Source organism: Geotrypetes seraphini, chromosome 11 (assembly GCF_902459505.1).
Source record: "Geotrypetes seraphini chromosome 11, aGeoSer1.1, whole genome shotgun sequence".
NCBI classification, from domain to species: Eukaryota; Metazoa; Chordata; class Amphibia; order Gymnophiona; family Dermophiidae; genus Geotrypetes; species Geotrypetes seraphini.
Genome location: NC_047094.1, coordinates 28,461,432 through 28,478,563, shown reverse-complemented (window position 1 = coordinate 28,478,563; position 17,132 = coordinate 28,461,432). Strand labels below are relative to the sequence as shown.

Below are 17,132 nucleotides of genomic sequence, written 5' to 3'. Positions count from 1 at the left end.
GTCTGGCTTCGTCCCCTCGGGTATTCACGAAATGTATGGTGGTGGTCGCGGCTACTCTGCGCTCCCGGGGGTTGCAGGTCTTTCCCTATCTGGACGATTGGCTGATCAAGGCCCCAACAAGGGAAGGAGTTATTTCAGCGACCCAACAGACTATCACGCTTCTTCAGGGTCTAGGGTTCGAGGTGAACTTTCCCAAGTCTCACTTGCGCCCGACTCAATCCCTACAGTTTATAGGAGCCGTGCTGGACACGGTTCTCCTTCGTGCCTTCCTCCCTTCTCCACGGCTGGAGGCACTGCTTCGCTTGGGCCGGCAGGTTTCGCAACTGCAGGTAGTGTCGGCTCAACGCATGATGGTGCTTTTGGGGCACATGGCATCGACGGTCCAAGTGACCCCATTTGCCCGGTTGCATCTGAGGATTCCTCAGTGGACCTTGGCCTCGCAATGGCGTCAGGACCGCGACCCAGTATCTCGACGTTTGACTGTGACTCCGTCTTTCAGACGCTCGCTCCGTTGGTGGACCAACTCTACCAATCTGTCAGGGGGTTTGCTCTTTCGCGTCCCTCAGCATCGCAAGGTCCTGACGACGGACTCTTCGGAGTATGCGTGGGGGGCTCATCTAGACGGTTTGCGGACGCAAGGCCTTTGGTCGGCCGCGGATCGTCGGTGTCACATCAACGTGTTGGAGCTTCGTGCCATTTATCTGGCTGCTCGGGCCTTCGGTCACCTCCTGCGCGATCAAGTGGTTCTCGTTCGGACAGACAACCAGGTGGCCATGTATTACGTAAACAAGCAAGGGGGGACGGGCTCTTGGCCTCTGTGCCAGGAAGCCCTGCGCCTTTGGACATGGGCCGTCTCTCAGAACATCTTCTTGCGGGCGGTTTACATTCAGGGGGAACTGAATTGTCTGGCAGACAAACTCAGTCGTCTTCTCCAGCCGCACGAATGGTCGCTGAACTCCCGGGTTCTACGCGCAGTCTTCGACCGCTGGGGGACTCCTCAGGTGGATCTGTTTGCTTCACCCGAGACTCACAAACTACCCCTCTACTGTTCTCGGATGTACTCCCGGGATCGTCTCGAGGCCGATGCTTTTCTTCTCGACTGGGAGGGGAGGTTCCTTTATGCGTTCCCTCCTTTTCCGCTGATTTTGAGAACGCTGGTTCATCTGAAATCGACCGAAGCTACTATGATTCTCATTGCGCCTCGTTGGCCAAGACAGCACTGGTTCTCCCTGCTTTTTCAACTCAGTGTCAGGGAGCCTCTGCTTCTGCCTGTCTTTCCCTCTCTGCTGTCTCAGAGTCGGGGTTCGCTGTTACATCCCAATCTTCAGTCGTTACATCTGACGGCTTGGTTCCTTTCCCCTTGACTTCGATTCCTGTTTCTCAGTCAGTGCGGGAAATTTTGGAGGCATCTCGCAAGGTCTCGACTAGGCTTTGTTATTCCCAGAAGTGGACCAGATTTTCATCCTGGTGCTCCACGAACCATCTTGACCCGGGTTCAGTTCCTGTGTCTTCGGTGCATCTGTCGAATTCTGGTCTGAAGACGACTTCCATTCGAGTGCATCTTAGTGCCATTGCTGCATTCCATCAACATCTCGAGGGTCGTTCCCTCTCTCTGCATCCTCTGGTTTCTCGTTTCATGAGGGGTCTTGTGAATGTTCATCCTCCTCTCAAGCCTCATCCTGTAGTATGGGATCTTAATGTGGTCTTGGCTCAATTGATGAAACCACCTTTTGAGCCGATCGATAAAGCTCTTCTTAAGTTTCTTTCTTGGAAAGTAGTCTTTTTGATTGCGCTCACGTCCGCTCGTCGGATTAGCGAGCTACAGGCTTTGGTTGCGGATCCTCCTTTCACTGTGTTTCATCATGACAAGGTGGTTCTTCGCACCCATCCCAAATTTTTGCCTAAGGTTGTGTCTGATTTCCACCTCAATCAGTCCATTGTTCTTCCGGTATTTTTCCCGAAGCCCCATTCTCATCCTGGTGAGACGGCGCTTCACACGCTTGACTGTAAGAGGGCGTTGGCTTTTTACCTCCAACGTACTAAGTCTCATCGGAAGGTTCTTCAATTGTTTTTGTCCTTTGATCCTAATCGTTTAGGACATCCGGTTTCCAAGCGTACCTTATCCAACTGGTTAGCTGCTTGTATCTCTTTTTGCTACGCTCAGGCTGGTCTCCCGCTTTCGGGTCGAGTTACGGGGCACAAGGTCCGGGCGATGGCAGCTTCGGTTGCTTTCCTCCGTTCTACTCCTATGGAGGACATATGTAAAGCTGCCACCTGGTCTTCGGTTCATACGTTCACCTCCCACTACTGTCTGGACTCCTTGTCCAGGAGTGACGGCCGCTTTGGCCAGTCGGTGTTACGTAACCTGTTTTCCTAAATTGCCATCCTCCCACCTGCCCTCTTTCTGGTTGGCTTGGAGGTCACCCATGTGTGAGAATATCATGCCTGCTTGTCCTGGGATAAAGCACAATTACTTACCGTAACAGGTGTTATCCAGGGACAGCAGGCATATATTCTCACAACCCGCCCACCTCCCCGGGGATGGCTTTTCTTTGCTTGATATGGAACTGAGGACCACGAGGTGGAGATGCGCCCTCTAGTGGGCGAGAAGGCTAGCACATGCGTGGTGCAGTGTGCAAACTTGAAACTTCTAGCAAGTTTGCTTGAAAAGCTGTCCGCGCTGGGGCTCCGTAGATGACGTCACCCATGTGTGAGAATATATGCCTGCTGTCCCTGGATAACACCTGTTACGGTAAGTAACTGTGCTATATATGCCTTCTCAAAATAATATCTTATGACCTTCATATATATATTCTTAATGGAAAAACAAGAAACCCCCCCATCCCAAATCCACATGTGTATTAAAATTGGGAAAAGTATAACTTATTCATTACTGTAATTTAATAATGGTCCCCACACATCCTTAAATTTCTTTATGAATTTCAAGATTTAGGAAATGACTTTAATTGTACAAAGAGAATGAACAACTGGTTACTGTCTCAGCAGTTGAAGCCCCTAGGAAACCCTGCATTATAATGGATTGCAGTACAGAGAGCTCAGGTGCCAACTATAGCTTGGTTTAAAGTTCTGAAACCTTAGCTTTTTTCTTTTTTTTTTCCCTTCTACCTTCCACAAAAACAGTATTATTGACTATATCCCCATACCTTGAAGTACAGCTTTGTTAGAGCCATATATTCATTTCAATATTTTCCTGATGCAAGTGCTCGAGAGATCTTTTATTTAAACCTTCATACTTTTGTTGATTTGTAATTTCTTTAAATATGCCAACATCTACACCAGCTCCTGTGTTTGTTTATATCTTTTAAGAAAGAACTTTCTTGATTGCAGAGCTGCTGCTTCTGTGTACTCTGCCATAAATTCTTAGGTGGATAATATAGTTATGCATATCCTTACATTCTAATAATTTCAGATGATGATCAAATTAATAATGCAGCTAAAGGGTTAAGGCTGTATAAATCCAATAACACAATTTTTAACTAGTGCTGTAAAAGATTCATGCTATACAGATAAGTCTTCTTAACCCAGAACATTATATTTTTTATAAGAAAAAATATTTACAGTATAAGAAAAAATACCTGCTGAGCAACAGCTTCCTTTTTGAAAGACTAGAATAAGAAAAGAAATACATGCCTTCCCCCCCCCATGTCATCTGAGCCTACTAAGCTATCTGCACACCGCTATAAGAATTTGGTGGAAAAAATTAATAAAAAGTTATTGTTGTATTTTCTGTGTTTTCATTGGGTGAGTTTTCAAAGAAGCCTAAGGAATGTCTATATATGACCTCTCATAAAATTAGATTTACTATGCTGAAGGTAAAATATATTTTTAAAATGTGTTCATAAGAATGGCAATTCTGTAACCTAGGTAACCACACTTAATTGTGTGTTATGCACATAAACGTTGAGAATAATGGCATAGATCTATATGCAACCATCCATGCCTAACTGCTAAACTAAACTAAACCTTAAGTTTATATACCGCATCATCTCCACGAATGTTGTGGAGCTCGGCACGATTTACAAGAACTTAAAATATAGGAAGAGAAGGAAAGAAAAGGTTTACATGAACTTATATATAGAAGAGAAGAGTAAGGGAGGATAGAATTACATTTTAGTGAAAAGCCAGGTTTTCAGTTGCTTGCGGAATAATTGGAGGGAGCCCAGGTTCCGCCGCGGGGTAGTAAGGTTGTTCCAAAGACCTGTGATTCTGAAGAGAAGGGATTTTCCCAGTTTGCCTGCATAACGAATACCATGTAGAGAGGGGAAGGATAATTTATAATACATAATGCATACTTGCAAGGGGATGTACACAAGGGCACAGTATGGGGAGACATAAATGGGGTTCCCACTTACATACATAACTCGGAGAATATGGTAAGTTACATGGGTACCTGCTGCATTTACAAACTCATACTCCAGCCTGAACGTTAGACATATCAATACAGAGTTATGCTAGTATTCTATAATGCAACCTAAGTTCTGTTTATAGAATAGGCTCCTACCATTTGCCCTCAAGGTACCTAAATGGAAGAGCATAGTTACAGAATTGCCTCCTTGGTGTCCAATGTTTAAACTTACTTTTTAATGCTTTTTTTTTTGTGTGTGTGTTGACATAGGAGAGGAGATTTTAACAAAGAAAATGTTAGCTTTTGAAGAAATGAGGAAGAAACTTGAGGAGCAGCATGCACAGCAGCTCTCATTACTGATAGCTGAGCAAGAGAGAGAACAGGAGAAATTGCACAAGGTGAAGCAAATCAAATGGCTAGCATAAGTAAACAAATCTGAGCTTAAGGCTACTTACTAGTCATTAAGATCTTTCTACTTATAACTTCCACATTAGTAGATGATATTTTTTTGACTTGTATACTATACATGTAGAATCTGCATAAGATCCTAAAGACAAGACATGGTGAACCAGTGGTAATTTGACTTTCTAGTGCAATGTATCTAGTGTTCCTGAACCATGGGTTTTGCATCCGAACCCGCAAATTACTTGTAGAAAACTGTCAATCATCTTTTCAAGTGTTCAATTAGAGGCTCGGTGCCCAGAGGTTTCCACTTGTTGGGACCTCTGCCTGGGAGAAGATGCAGACTCACATTGCAGAAGTCTGCTGCTAGAAGGATCAGCCCTCGGAGACACCTAGCTAGCCTGCTTTTTATATTTTTGAAGCTCAGAGACCATCCCCTGCATAGCTGCTCGCATCCCTGATTTATTCAGGAGCTTGAGCGTAGGCGGTTTGGCTCCTCCTCGGCTTGTCCGAGATTAATAGTGGGCTGGCTGCGTGGTACCACCTCCCTTTCGTGACGAGGTTTTCCAGGGGTTGAGTTCAGTCTGACCTCTGCCCAACTGGCAGCCCAAAGATCAGTTTTGTCCAGCAAATTTGTGAGGCAGATTTCTTCTCCATTGGTTCCAGCTGAATCCCTATGCTGAAGCAGGCAGGTACCACCACATGGCATAGTGAGTAAGGCTATTCTGGACCCTGAACCATCCTGGGTCTTCTGTCTGATAAGGCCTTGGGATGACGGTCTGCAACACTTGCCATCAGGTCATCTAGGCCATCACCAAATAGCATCTGCACCTGCGCCTGTTCAGCGTGGCTTTAGAGGCAGAATCTCCTGCTCACTGTGGGATCCAGAGCATCATCGAGTGGAAATTGCATAGGCCAACACCTTGCTCAAAACTCTGATGATATCATACAGAGCATCTGCTATATAAAATTCACCCAGATAGGAGCATTTGGGAATCCCTGTTGTCCTCCTGGTTTGAGACTCTAGACAGTCGGGTGTGGCAAGCACATGCCACAAAGGAAGTCACAGCTGCCACATTGGCTCTAGGAATTAAGGCTTCAAATTGCCTCGAGGAGCAAGTCCACTTTACAGTCCCGAGAATCCTTTTAATATCACACCTCCTTCACTAGGCAGGAATGTGTGTGTGTTTAATGACTAGCATCATAGCGAATCCACCTTCAGCAGCTGAACAGCTACTGGAAATCCAGAGCCATTGGGTAAAACTTGGCCATAGCCTTAGTCACTCACAGAGACTCCTCTAGGAGACTCCTAGTGGTCAGTGACCAGCCTTGTGATGTCCAGACGCAAGAAAAAGCACATGATTAGAGCAACAGAGCTGCTCATAACTGAGCACCGAGAGAAGGGAGCTGGAGGAACATCCAGCTTCAATTCTATCAGCGAGGCAGAAATAATGTCCGAAAGCACAGAGGCTTTGAAAAGCTGGTGCACCGTGGAATCTTCCCCCTGGCCTAGGGCCACTACTGTTTCTCGACTGCTGCTCTCATGCAGAAAACCAGACTGAACCTCCTAGTCCAAGCTTGTGTCCTTGTCTGACCGGGGCGCATGCAGAGATGAGCTCCCTTGCAAACAGACACTTAGGACATGAGGCTCACAAAATCCGAGGAGAAGCCTTATACTGGAGGTCTCGAGGACCTCGGCAGAGACTCTGCAGGTTCTCCTAGGCTCCATGGCCCTCACGCATCTGCACTTGACCAATGCACTTTTAGAAGGCTCTGGAAAGCATCTCTTCCTCTGGGAATGCACCTTCTGCAGATCCCCAGTCCTGGAGAATTCAGAAGAAGCTGAGCCCAAGGATGCCACACGCGAGACATGGATGCCAGTGCAAACCTGGCACAATATAGGGGTAGGAAGGCCCGAGGGGGTCCATTCATTGCTTTTAAGCAAAATCAAGGGGTTTTGAGGCAGATTGAGGCTTTGGTAAAAAAGATCATTTAAAATCCAGGGCCACTGCCAGAAAAATCGCACCAAAAACAGCACATGGAAACGTCCCTGAAGGACAAAAACACAAGGAAAGGGGTTTTATAGGAGGGAGACACCCCCACCCCATGATTTTCCCCATCATAGGCTATAACGAGGCAATTTTAGAGGATCTCGAAGGTTCTGTCCTTATGTAGCAAGCCAGGCGATGCAGAAGTACTTTTAGGGATCACAGCAAAGATCTGGCGCAGGCAGGAGACAGCAAGCCTCAGGCTCTCGCTCCTTCCCAGCCTCCAAGAAATCTTAATGATGCCAGGACAGGGGCTGAGCCTCCCTCCCAATATGGGGACAGGCTGTCGGCCTGTTGATCGGTCTGGACTCAGATTGGCGCAGACTGTTGGGTCCTAGAACTTGTTTGGGATGGTTACAAAATAGAATTCTGTGCCCTACTTCTAGACTGCTTTGTAGATTCTCCAGCTGGCCCTCAAGAGTACAGGCAGCAGTGCAAAGTCTACTGGACCTTCGTGCCCTAGAGCCAGTTCTGGGCGAAGAATCGGGTTGTACCTGATCCTTCATATACTTAATCGGGCCAAAGAGAATCTTGGATGACTGGAGGCCAATTCTGGACCTCAAGTTGGTCAATGCGGCCCTGAAAATGCTGCACTTCTGCATGAAGATCATTTGGTTGATTATAGCGGCAGCGGCGATGGGACTTTCTCGCCTCCCTCAACTTGATGGAGGCCTATAGAAACATAGAAAATGACGGCAGAAAAGGGCAACAGCCCTTGTAGTCTGTCCACACCAATGACCCACCCCCTAACTTCCTCCATGAAGAGATCCCACATGCCAATCCCATCTTTTCTTAAAATCTGGCATGCTGCTGGCCTCAATTACCTGTAGTGGAAGATTATTCCAGCAATCAACCACCCTTTCGGTGAAGAAATATTTTCTGGTGTCGCCATGAAATTTCCCACCCCTGATTTTCAACGGATGCCCTCTTGTTGCCGTTGGTCCTTTAAGAAAAAAGAGATCTTCTTCCACCTTGATACGGCCCGTGACATATTTGAACGTCTCGATCATGTCTCCCCTCTCTCTGCGTTCCTCGAGTGAGTATAGCTGCAACTTACCCAGCTGTTCCTCATACGGGAGATCCTTGAGTCCTGAGACCATCCTGGTGGCCATTCGCTGAACTGACTCAACTCTCGGCACATCTTTTTGATAATGTGGCCTCCAGAATTGTACACAGTATTCCAGATGGGGTCTCACCGTGGATCTGTACAACGGAATTATGACCTCGGGCTTACGGCTGATGAAACTTCTACGGATACAACCCATGATTTGTCTAGCCCTGGATGAAGCTTTCTCCACTTGATTGGCAGTCTTCATGTCTTCGCTAATGATCACTCCCAAGTCACGTTCTGCTACAATCTTTTCTAGGATCTCACCATTTAAGGTGCAAGTCCTGCATGGATTTTCGCCCCCAAGGTGCATGACCTTGCATTTTTTGGCATTGAAACTTAGTTGCCAAGTCTTTGACCAATGCTCCAGCAGGAGTAGGTCCTGCGTCATACTGTGTGTCATACTGTCAGGCATTGAGCCCACGGGAGGTACTTGTGTTTTCATGTGCTGGAGCAGCACTTCCAGTTCTCAACGCCCCCCCTTTGGCCGACTGAAGCTCCAGAAGCAGATTTCAGATCTGCTCCAGAGATGTCTCACTCAGATGTTGCCCAGTTCATTAAAGGGGCTCTTCAGTTGCGCCCTCTGGTGCATCCCCCTTTCCCTTCCTGGAATCTTAACACCGAATTGCAGGGTCTTAGTGAACCTCTGTATGAACCCTTACAGGAGGCTTGCCTTCTGGATCATACGGTCAAAACGGTGTTGGTGATTATGTTGGCAAGATGAGTCTCTGAGTTGCAAGCTCTTTCCTGCAGGGAGCTGTTCCTCAAAATTACAGAAGCAGAGCTTTCCTTTCACACAGTTCTCTGCTTACCAAAAGTGTCTCAGTTTTTCATGTTAATCAGGAAGTCCACTTGCCTGCTTTCCACCTTTATGGAGTTGAAGAAAAAGGATAGGGTATCGTATTTGCTGGGTGTCAAGCAAGTGCTCCTCCGATACCTCGAAGTTACCAATGAGTTTCACATTCTGATAACCTTTTTGTTCTGACCAGTCATTGCCAAGAAAGGGAGGTCAGCATCTAAAGCCTGAATTTTCAGATGGATTAAGATAGCTATTTCCTCCACATATGTGGGCTGATCACATGGAAAGCTCACTCCACCAGAGGAATTGCTACCTCATGGGTGGAGGCTAGAGCTGTCTTGTTCGAGGAGATCTGTAGAGTGGCTTCATAGTCTACTCTCCATACCTTTACTAGGTGTTATAGGGTGGACGTGGCAGCCAGGAAAAACGCTATTTTTGGTCCTCTGTTCTGAAGGCAGACTCAGTGAGCCTACCCTAGACTCTGGGGACTGATTTGGTGCATCTCTATGTTTCAAGACCACTAAACATTGCACTAGAAAGGAAGATTATTATCTTAACCTCGATAATCTTCTTTCTTGTAGATGTGTCTAGTGGTCCTAAATCCTTGCCCTATACTTGAACTTCGCCTGTCTTCTGCCTTGGAATCAATCTGGAACTGTACAGATCTGGTGAGCTGAAAAAAAAAAGGGAACTCTCTCAAGAGTAAATAGTCTGCTTCATGTCTCTGCTGAAGAGCGGACAAGCGAGTAACTAAGAGCTTTATACCAGATTAGTGCTGGTTGCACAAAATTTTCTATCTGTTTTACAGCAGCTTCTTGAATGTTATAATTTTTATTGGTAATATTTGTTACAGAGCACAACAGAATTGTACTGTTGGGGATTCTTCCCCATTTCCCTCCTTCCGGTTATGTTTTTTTTTCTTATAATTCCACTTGATCGCTTTTTTGTACGAACTGAGGGGGCAGGAGCAGCTCTCTAGGAAGGAAGTGGAGTTGAAAAGATTGACAGTTTTCTGTAAGTTATTTGCGAGTTCAGATGCAAAACCCTTTGGTTCAGGACCACTAGACACATCTGCCAGAAAGAAGATTATCGAGGTAAGAACCTAATCTTTCTGACTTTATTTCACAAGCTTACAAAATTGCTGGCAGCATCATTTTATGTTGAAATTGATTAAAATCTACTAAGTTTCTCTGAGAAATTTTAGTATATCCAAGTCAAGTGCCCCCTCTTGGTCAGATTTACTAACAAGCTGTCTAGATGAGCTTTTATATTTGAAAATCCCAAGCCTTCCAGTTCAATTAGATTGGATATTGATGTCTTTTCTGTTATATTGAAAGCAGAGGTACAGCCATGGGTGGGCTGTGGCACCTTCACTTTGGAATCAAGCTCACCCAGTTAATGGTAGAAGTACAAGTAAATGAGAAGTGGAGGTGGTATTAATAGCCACTCTGCCTTGTACTAGTCTCGAACCCCATCAAAAATTTAGTTCTGGCTATGCCTTATATTGAACTGTAATTCTCTATTTTAGAAACAGATGGACTTTATTTTTATTTTCTTCATTATATCCTAGTGATTATGAGAAAATTGCAGTAAGTTCACAAAGAACATAAGAATTGCCGCTGCTGGGTCAAAGCAGTGGTCCATCGTGCCCAGCAGTCCGCTCCCGCGGCGGTCCTTAGATCAAAGACCAGTGCCCTAATTGAGTCTAGCCCTTACCATGTAAGAACCTCAATGTGTCCTTACATGGGTCATTCCTGCATGCTAAGGTTGTGTTAGATAAGTTGGCCACTTTTTTCTATTTTTAAAAAATTAATGGCCACATGCTAATGTTTCTATTGGTGCATGAGCCCTTACCACTGCCTGTTTTGTAGGTGTTAAAGGCCCACACGTAAATCAGTGCATGGCAGTATAGTGGTGCTAACCAATTTGTGCAGAACATACTGCTCTGCCTCCTTGATCTGCCCCCCCATGCTAAAAAATGAAATCTATTTTTTTTGCACATGGGAAGTGCATGTTGATCACAAAATGACCATGGGATGCCTGAGCATGCCCTGTGGTAAGGCTCTTTTTTTTTTTTTTTTGCTGTGGTGTACACACATTCTTTTTTTACCGCAGCTTTGTAAAAGAACCCCTTATACAGAGCTACTCAATTCTGGCCCTCAAGGTCCACGAGCAGACCAGGTTTTCAGAATATCTAGAATGAATATGCATGAGAGAGATCTGCATGCACTGCCTCCTTGTTTTGCAAGTTTTTCTCTTGTATATCCATTGTGAATATCCTGAAAACCTGGCCTGGCTGTGAACCTTGAGGATCGGGATTGACTAGCCCAGGGGTCTGCAACCTTTAAGACATAAAGAGCCACTTGGACCCGTTTTCGAAAAGAAAAAAAAACTTGGAGCCGCAAAACCATTATAAAACAAATCTAACACTGCATATATTGTTTCTTATCTTAATGCTATATACAGGATCACTAAATTGAAAATAAAATCATTTTTCCTACCTTTGCTATTTGGTGATTTCATGAGTCTCTGGTTGCACTTTCTTCTTCTGACTGTGCATCCAATCTTTCTTCCTTTCTTTCAGCCTCCTGTATGTTTCCTCTCCTCCAGACCTCATTCTCTCCCCCAACTTTTTCTTTCTGTCTCCCTGTTCCCCCTTCTTTCTGTCTCCGTGCCCTCCCCCAAGCCACTCGGTTTGCTGCCACCGCAATCGGGGAACAGCCCCCAAGCCACCGCCGTCCCAAGCTTTCCCTGCAGAAGTGTTGCGCTGACCAGCATTCCGCTCCCTGACGTCAATTCTGACGTAGGAGAGGAAGTTCCTGGCCAACAAGGCATTTCTCCTCATTCCATCCAGCCTGAGCCCCATCTCTCCTTGATCCAGCATTTCCCTTCTGTGTCTGTCAGAATTACCATTCCACCTATTTTCCAGCATCACCCTTCTTTGTGTCCATCTCACCTATATCCCTATCTCACCACTTTTTCAGAATCTTCATTTGTCTCTGTCCTTATCTTTACGCCATGTTCACCATTTGCCCTTTCAATGTCTTTATCTCCCCCCCCCCCCACTTTTTCAACATTACTTCTATGTCTCTATTTCACCTCCTCTTCATGTCCCCTCTGTATCTCTATCCTTATTCAGTAGGTCCTGCTTACCCTTTCTCTTCTTTGTGTCACTATCTCCATTTTCAGCTTTCCCCCCCTTTTCCTTTGTTACTGCACCCTGTAGCTAGAATCTTTCCACCCTCCCTCCACTCCGGCCCAGCCCAGTATGAAAGATTTCCTTTTGTTTCCCTCCCCTCTCTCTTTCTCTCTCTCTTCTCCTCCCTCACCCACGAGTCCTGCATCTGGCCCTCTCCCTTCTACCTGCACCTGGCAACACCCCCCTGCTCCGCGGCTCTCTTCAGCAACTCGTCAGCAGCAGTGATCAAGACAAGCTGCCGACATCGAGGCCTTCCCTCTACGAGTCCCGCCTTTGTGGAAAAAGGAAGTTGAAACAAGCGGGACTCGCAGAGGGTAGGCCCCGACGTCAGAAGCTTGTGTCGATCGCTGCTGCTGAGTTGCCGAAGAGAGCCGCGGAGCAGGGGATGTGGCCGGAAGCAGGTAGAAGGGAGAGTGAGATAGGAAGGCTGTAGATCTCCGGAGCATGACACCGACCCCGGCCAGGATGATTTCTTTTTCAGGCACCTTACAAGTCCAGCGTCGCGGCGGGAAATAGCCATGCTGAGCAGTGAGCTCAGCACTACACAGATGAAAGCCTTGCTTGCTGATTGGTCCGGCGGCACGGCGGGGCGGGGCCGCCGGACCAATCAGCAAGCAAGGCTTTCATCTGTGTATGTGCTGAGCTCACTGCTCAGCATGGCTATTTCCCGCCGCGACGCTGGACTTGTAAGGTGCATGCCTGCGTGACACACTACCGGAGCCGCAGCAAAGGTGGAAAAGAGCCGCATGCGGCTCTGGAGCCGCAGGTTGCCGACCCCCGGACTAGCCTTTTCTTCTTTAGTGTCCTTCCAGACTGGCACAGAAACAGATGGGTTTACGCTCCTCTGCCAGCATGTGGAGACTTGAGATATTGACTTTTGGCTTTTGTACAAAGTAGGCTGTGCAGTCCCTATTATATTCGGTATCTCAGTCTCCAGCAGATGGAGTGGTAAGTTGTGCAGTCTGTGCTAAGGTTTTCTTTGGGTTCTGGTCCCTTTTGTTGTCTGGATAGAGCTTGGGGGACCCTTTTGGGGGTCTTACCGACCTTAGGGGTGCCACACACGAAAGGGTTGAATCCCTCCCTCCACCTCCCCAGGTTTTCTGTGTTTAGAAGAGCCTCAAGTGTACACCTGGCCACCTGTCCGGCACAGACTGCAGTTTAGAGTGACTTGTGGGGTCTGCTCTCTTGAGACAGCTAGTTAGCTGTGAAAAGTTGGGGGAGGGGGAAGACACAGATAAATAGCATAAAGTGATCCTGAGGCTGCCATTTTTGTACGATGGCGTTGTGCTTGGGTTTTTGGTGCATTCAGTATGAGCGCTTCAAAGAAACAGCACAAGTGTGTTATTTGGGCACCGAGCAGTGGATGCGGCAGGCGGGTGCACAAAATGTTCTGGCTACCTCGAAGGGGACCCGGCGGTCGGCATGTCAAGCTCCCCTTCTCCTCAGGAAATTCGCACAGGCAGGTACTCCATTTACTTCGTGGTGCCTGGGCTGGGTGGTCAACCTGGCCAAGAGTCATTTGTCTCAGCACTTGGAGTATCTCGGCGTGCTTTTCGACACAAGCTTGGAGAGAGTTTTCCTTCCAGAGGCCAGAGTGTGCAAATTGCAGATGCAAATTCACGCTCTGATGGATTGTTGATGTCCGCTGGTGCAAACTTTCTGCAGGTCTTGTGTCCACAGGGGCTCAAATGTGTCTTCAGTATGTGCTTCTTCGGCAGTGGTCGCCACAGATTAAAGATCTGGACTCTCTGGCCCCGCTCAGGGGATTATTTTGGTGCAGCATACACTGGCGACTCCTGTCTTCCAATCTAGTTCAGGGAGTGAGTGTCAATCAGCCCCAATGGACAGTGCTTCTCACGGACACAAGTCTCCTCGGTTGGGAAGCTCAATGTCTCGATCACTCGGCTCAGGACAGCTGGATACCGGTAGAAGTGTCCTGGTTGATCAGTGTTCTGGAGACCAGAGCCATTCGACTAGCGTTGGTGGAATTCCAGTCCTTGCTGGAGGGCAAGTCAGTTTGAGTTCTCTCAAACAATGCCACAGTGGTGGCCTATGTCAATCGTCGGGGGCACCTAGAGTCATCAGGTGGCACTGGAGACCTCTCTGCTTATGGAATGGGTGGAGGCTCATCTTCAGGACATCTCGACTTTCCACATTGCTGGCGTGGACAACATCCAGGCAGATTTTCTAAGTCGTTATGCGCTGGATCCCTGCAAGTAGTGTGTGGGGCTGGAAGCCTTTGAGTGTATTGTTCAGACTTGGGGTCAGCCAGTCATGGACCTCATAGCCGAGGTTCTTCAGTCGGCACAAGAATTGCCAAGCCAAGGGCCTGGATGCTCTAGTACAGGCTTGGCCGTTGGATGGCCTGCTGTATGTCTTTTCTCCGTGACCTCTGGAGGACAGAGTTCTTTGGATTAGCCAGCATGTGGGCTGTGTGATCCTGGTGGCTCTGGATTGGCCCAGGCGCCTCTGCTATGCAGATCTGGTTCATCTGCTAGTGGCGGATCCCTTCCCGCTTCCCCTCTCAACCCGATCTTGAATCGGGGTCCCATTCATCTTATTGCTTGGCTCTTGAAAGGGCTTGCCTAAGGAATCTCCACTTTCTTAGGGTCTCGGAGAATTTACACCTTTCGGGCTTATGTCCATGTTTGTTTTCTTTTTGAGGACTGGTGTTCTGCGCATAGTGTGGTTTTTCTTTGAGCGGCTTTGCCTCACATTCTGGAGTTTCTGCAGGATGGTCTGGAGCAGGCCTTGCCTGGTCTTCCCTTCAGGGTGCAGATAGCCAGTTTGTTATTTTTCGTGGTCTATTGCATGTTAAGCGTTTGGCCTCTTCTCCGGATGTTATTTGACTCTTGAGAACTGAGAAATTGCTGCCGCCTCTTGTTCAGCTGTCTGTTGCTGTCTGGGATCTCACTTAGTTCTCTCCATGTGTTCCGCCACTTATTTCTGTCAAATGGGAGGATCAGTGACACTCAGAAAAGCACACAGACAATATAACGCATAAACAATCACACTTTATTATACATATATATATATATATATATATATATATATATATATATATAAAGAATATAACATCACCGTATTTCTGGGCAGCACCATCCTTCACAATCGGGAACCCTCTGCGATTGATAGGAGGGGAGAACCGGGTTTCTGTCCCTTCGTTGCAACGAAAATGGATTCGTTTTCTATGGGCTGAGTTCGTCTCTTATATAGGGTAAAAACTGCTGCCCTCTTAGTAAGACAGCTGGCTCTGGTCTTTTGTTATTTGTTTTGACAACACCCAGGTCAAAAGAGGTCAAGATAGCAGATACTTGTTTGGTTTCCCTGTCCTTTTTATGTTATTTGAGCGGCACGCATGCAAAGGAAGTCAAGATGTTAGCTAAGCAAACTTATTATAGAAACCATCTGGTTTTACTGTCCTGTGGAGATCAAAGAGGTCAGGATCTCAAATAAGCAAGGTTATTGCAGAGACCATCTGGTCTTACTGTCCTGTGGAGATCAAGGAGGTCAGGATTTCAAATACGCCAGGAGGTGTTGCAGTTTATTGTCTCTTTGATGCTATCCAGTTGACACTCAGACAAAGGAAGTCAGGATCTCAAATAAGCAAGGTTATTGTAGAAACCATCTGGTCTTACTGTTCTTTGTAGGTCAGGGAGGTTAGGTAAGCAGACTTGAGGATACATATCATTAATATTCTGAACATGTCAGTAATATGCTGAAGCATAACACCATGCTTGTTCATCCTCCATTTGAGTCTCTCGGTGCCTGTACATTGAAGGACCTTACTCTTAAAGCGGATTTCTTGGTGGCCATTATTTCCACGAGACATGTTTCAGTACTGCAGGCCTTTTTGTGTAGGCTGCCCTTCCTGGAGTTCTCTAGCGAGTGGGTTGTGCTGTGGCCGGTTCCCTCCTTTCTTCCTAAGGTGGTTTCGCCATTTCATGTCAACTAGTCTGTGGTCCTCCCAGTCTTGGGTAGTCTTTTTGTCCTCTTAGCGGGTCCTCGTAAGGGGGACAGTGCTTCCAAGGCTACCATTGATAGCTGGATCAAGGAGACTATCACTTCGGCGTACCTTCTCCAAAAGAAGCCTATTCCGGAGTTTCACAAAGCTCATTCCACTCGGGATCAAGCAGCTTCTTGGGCTGAATCTCCAATTGTACCTCCGGTGGATATCTGTAAAACTGTGGTTTAGTCTTCTCTCCATTCCTTTGTTTAACACTACCGTGTGGACGTTCAGGCTCGTTGGGACGTAGTGTTCAGTGAGTGTGTTCTTGTGGCGGCCCTTTGAGGGTCCCATCCATGATGGGTATTGCTTTGGTATGTCCCATCCTTTTCTGTGCCGATCTGGAGGGGCGCTAAAGAAGGAGAAATTAGGTCCTTAGGTGCTAATTGTCTTTCTTTTAGTCCCTCCAAATCAGCACAGACCCCACCCTGTCATTTTGTTCAGTGTTTTCACGAAAAGTTTGGGTTTTTCTGTGGGATTTGTTATTGTTGGTTGTTTGGGGAGTTTAAAGAGCATCGGCTTTTGGTTTGACTGGTTTAGTTGGCTAACTGTGGGGCTTTTTCTGAAGAGTTCCTGTTCTTATCAGTATCCAACAGTGTTTTCCGTGTTCTCCCTGTAAGTGTGGAGTTGGGCGGCAATTGTTTTCAGCCTGGTTCTTTATCTGCTTGTCTATTTATTAAGACTGAGTGTAATAGGGACTGCACAGCTCACTTGTACTGTAGCCAAAAGTCAATGTCTCAGTCTCCACCTGCTGGCAGAGGAGTATAAACCCATCTGTTTCTATGCCAGTTTGGAGAGACTAAAAGAGAGAAAATTAGCAGGTAAGGACCTAATTTCTTCTTAATGCTTTATAATTAATGTGTGAAAAATGTACAAAATAGTAGGAATTTTTTTAATTGATTTTTTATTTTTTTTTTTTTATATGTGCTCTCAATTCTATTTTTAACAATCCCATTAAATAGGCTGAAATTCTGTGTGTTGTATTTTTATAAAATGGTATGTACAGGAAATAGAAGAGCAGGAAAGAAGACTAAAGGAAAAGAAACTTGGTGGATTAGATTCTCAGGAAATACCCACCATGTATGCTACTAAAGGGATGGATCTTGAGTGGAGAAAAATAAGTGAAGGTAGGTAACTAGCTAGAAGTAGTGCTGTCTTTTGTAGAGCTTACAGCCTTGCACATCGGGGGAGCATATTTTGTCCC

At 46.5% G+C, this 17,132-nt stretch overlaps 1 protein-coding gene across 4 annotated transcripts in view; it reads left to right on the top strand.

Moving 5' to 3' along the window:
• Nucleotides 1-17,132, top strand: part of CCP110 (centriolar coiled-coil protein 110) — a 97,183-nt gene that overhangs the window by 40,770 nt on the left and 39,281 nt on the right. For all 4 annotated transcript variants that reach the window (XM_033963047.1, XM_033963046.1, XM_033963045.1 and 1 more), the window contains 2 exons: nt 4,637-4,764; nt 16,935-17,055. In XM_033963047.1, the coding sequence (XP_033818938.1) occupies nt 4,637-4,764; nt 16,935-17,055 (249 nt within the window). The remainder of the gene's footprint in view (nt 1-4,636; nt 4,765-16,934; nt 17,056-17,132) is intronic.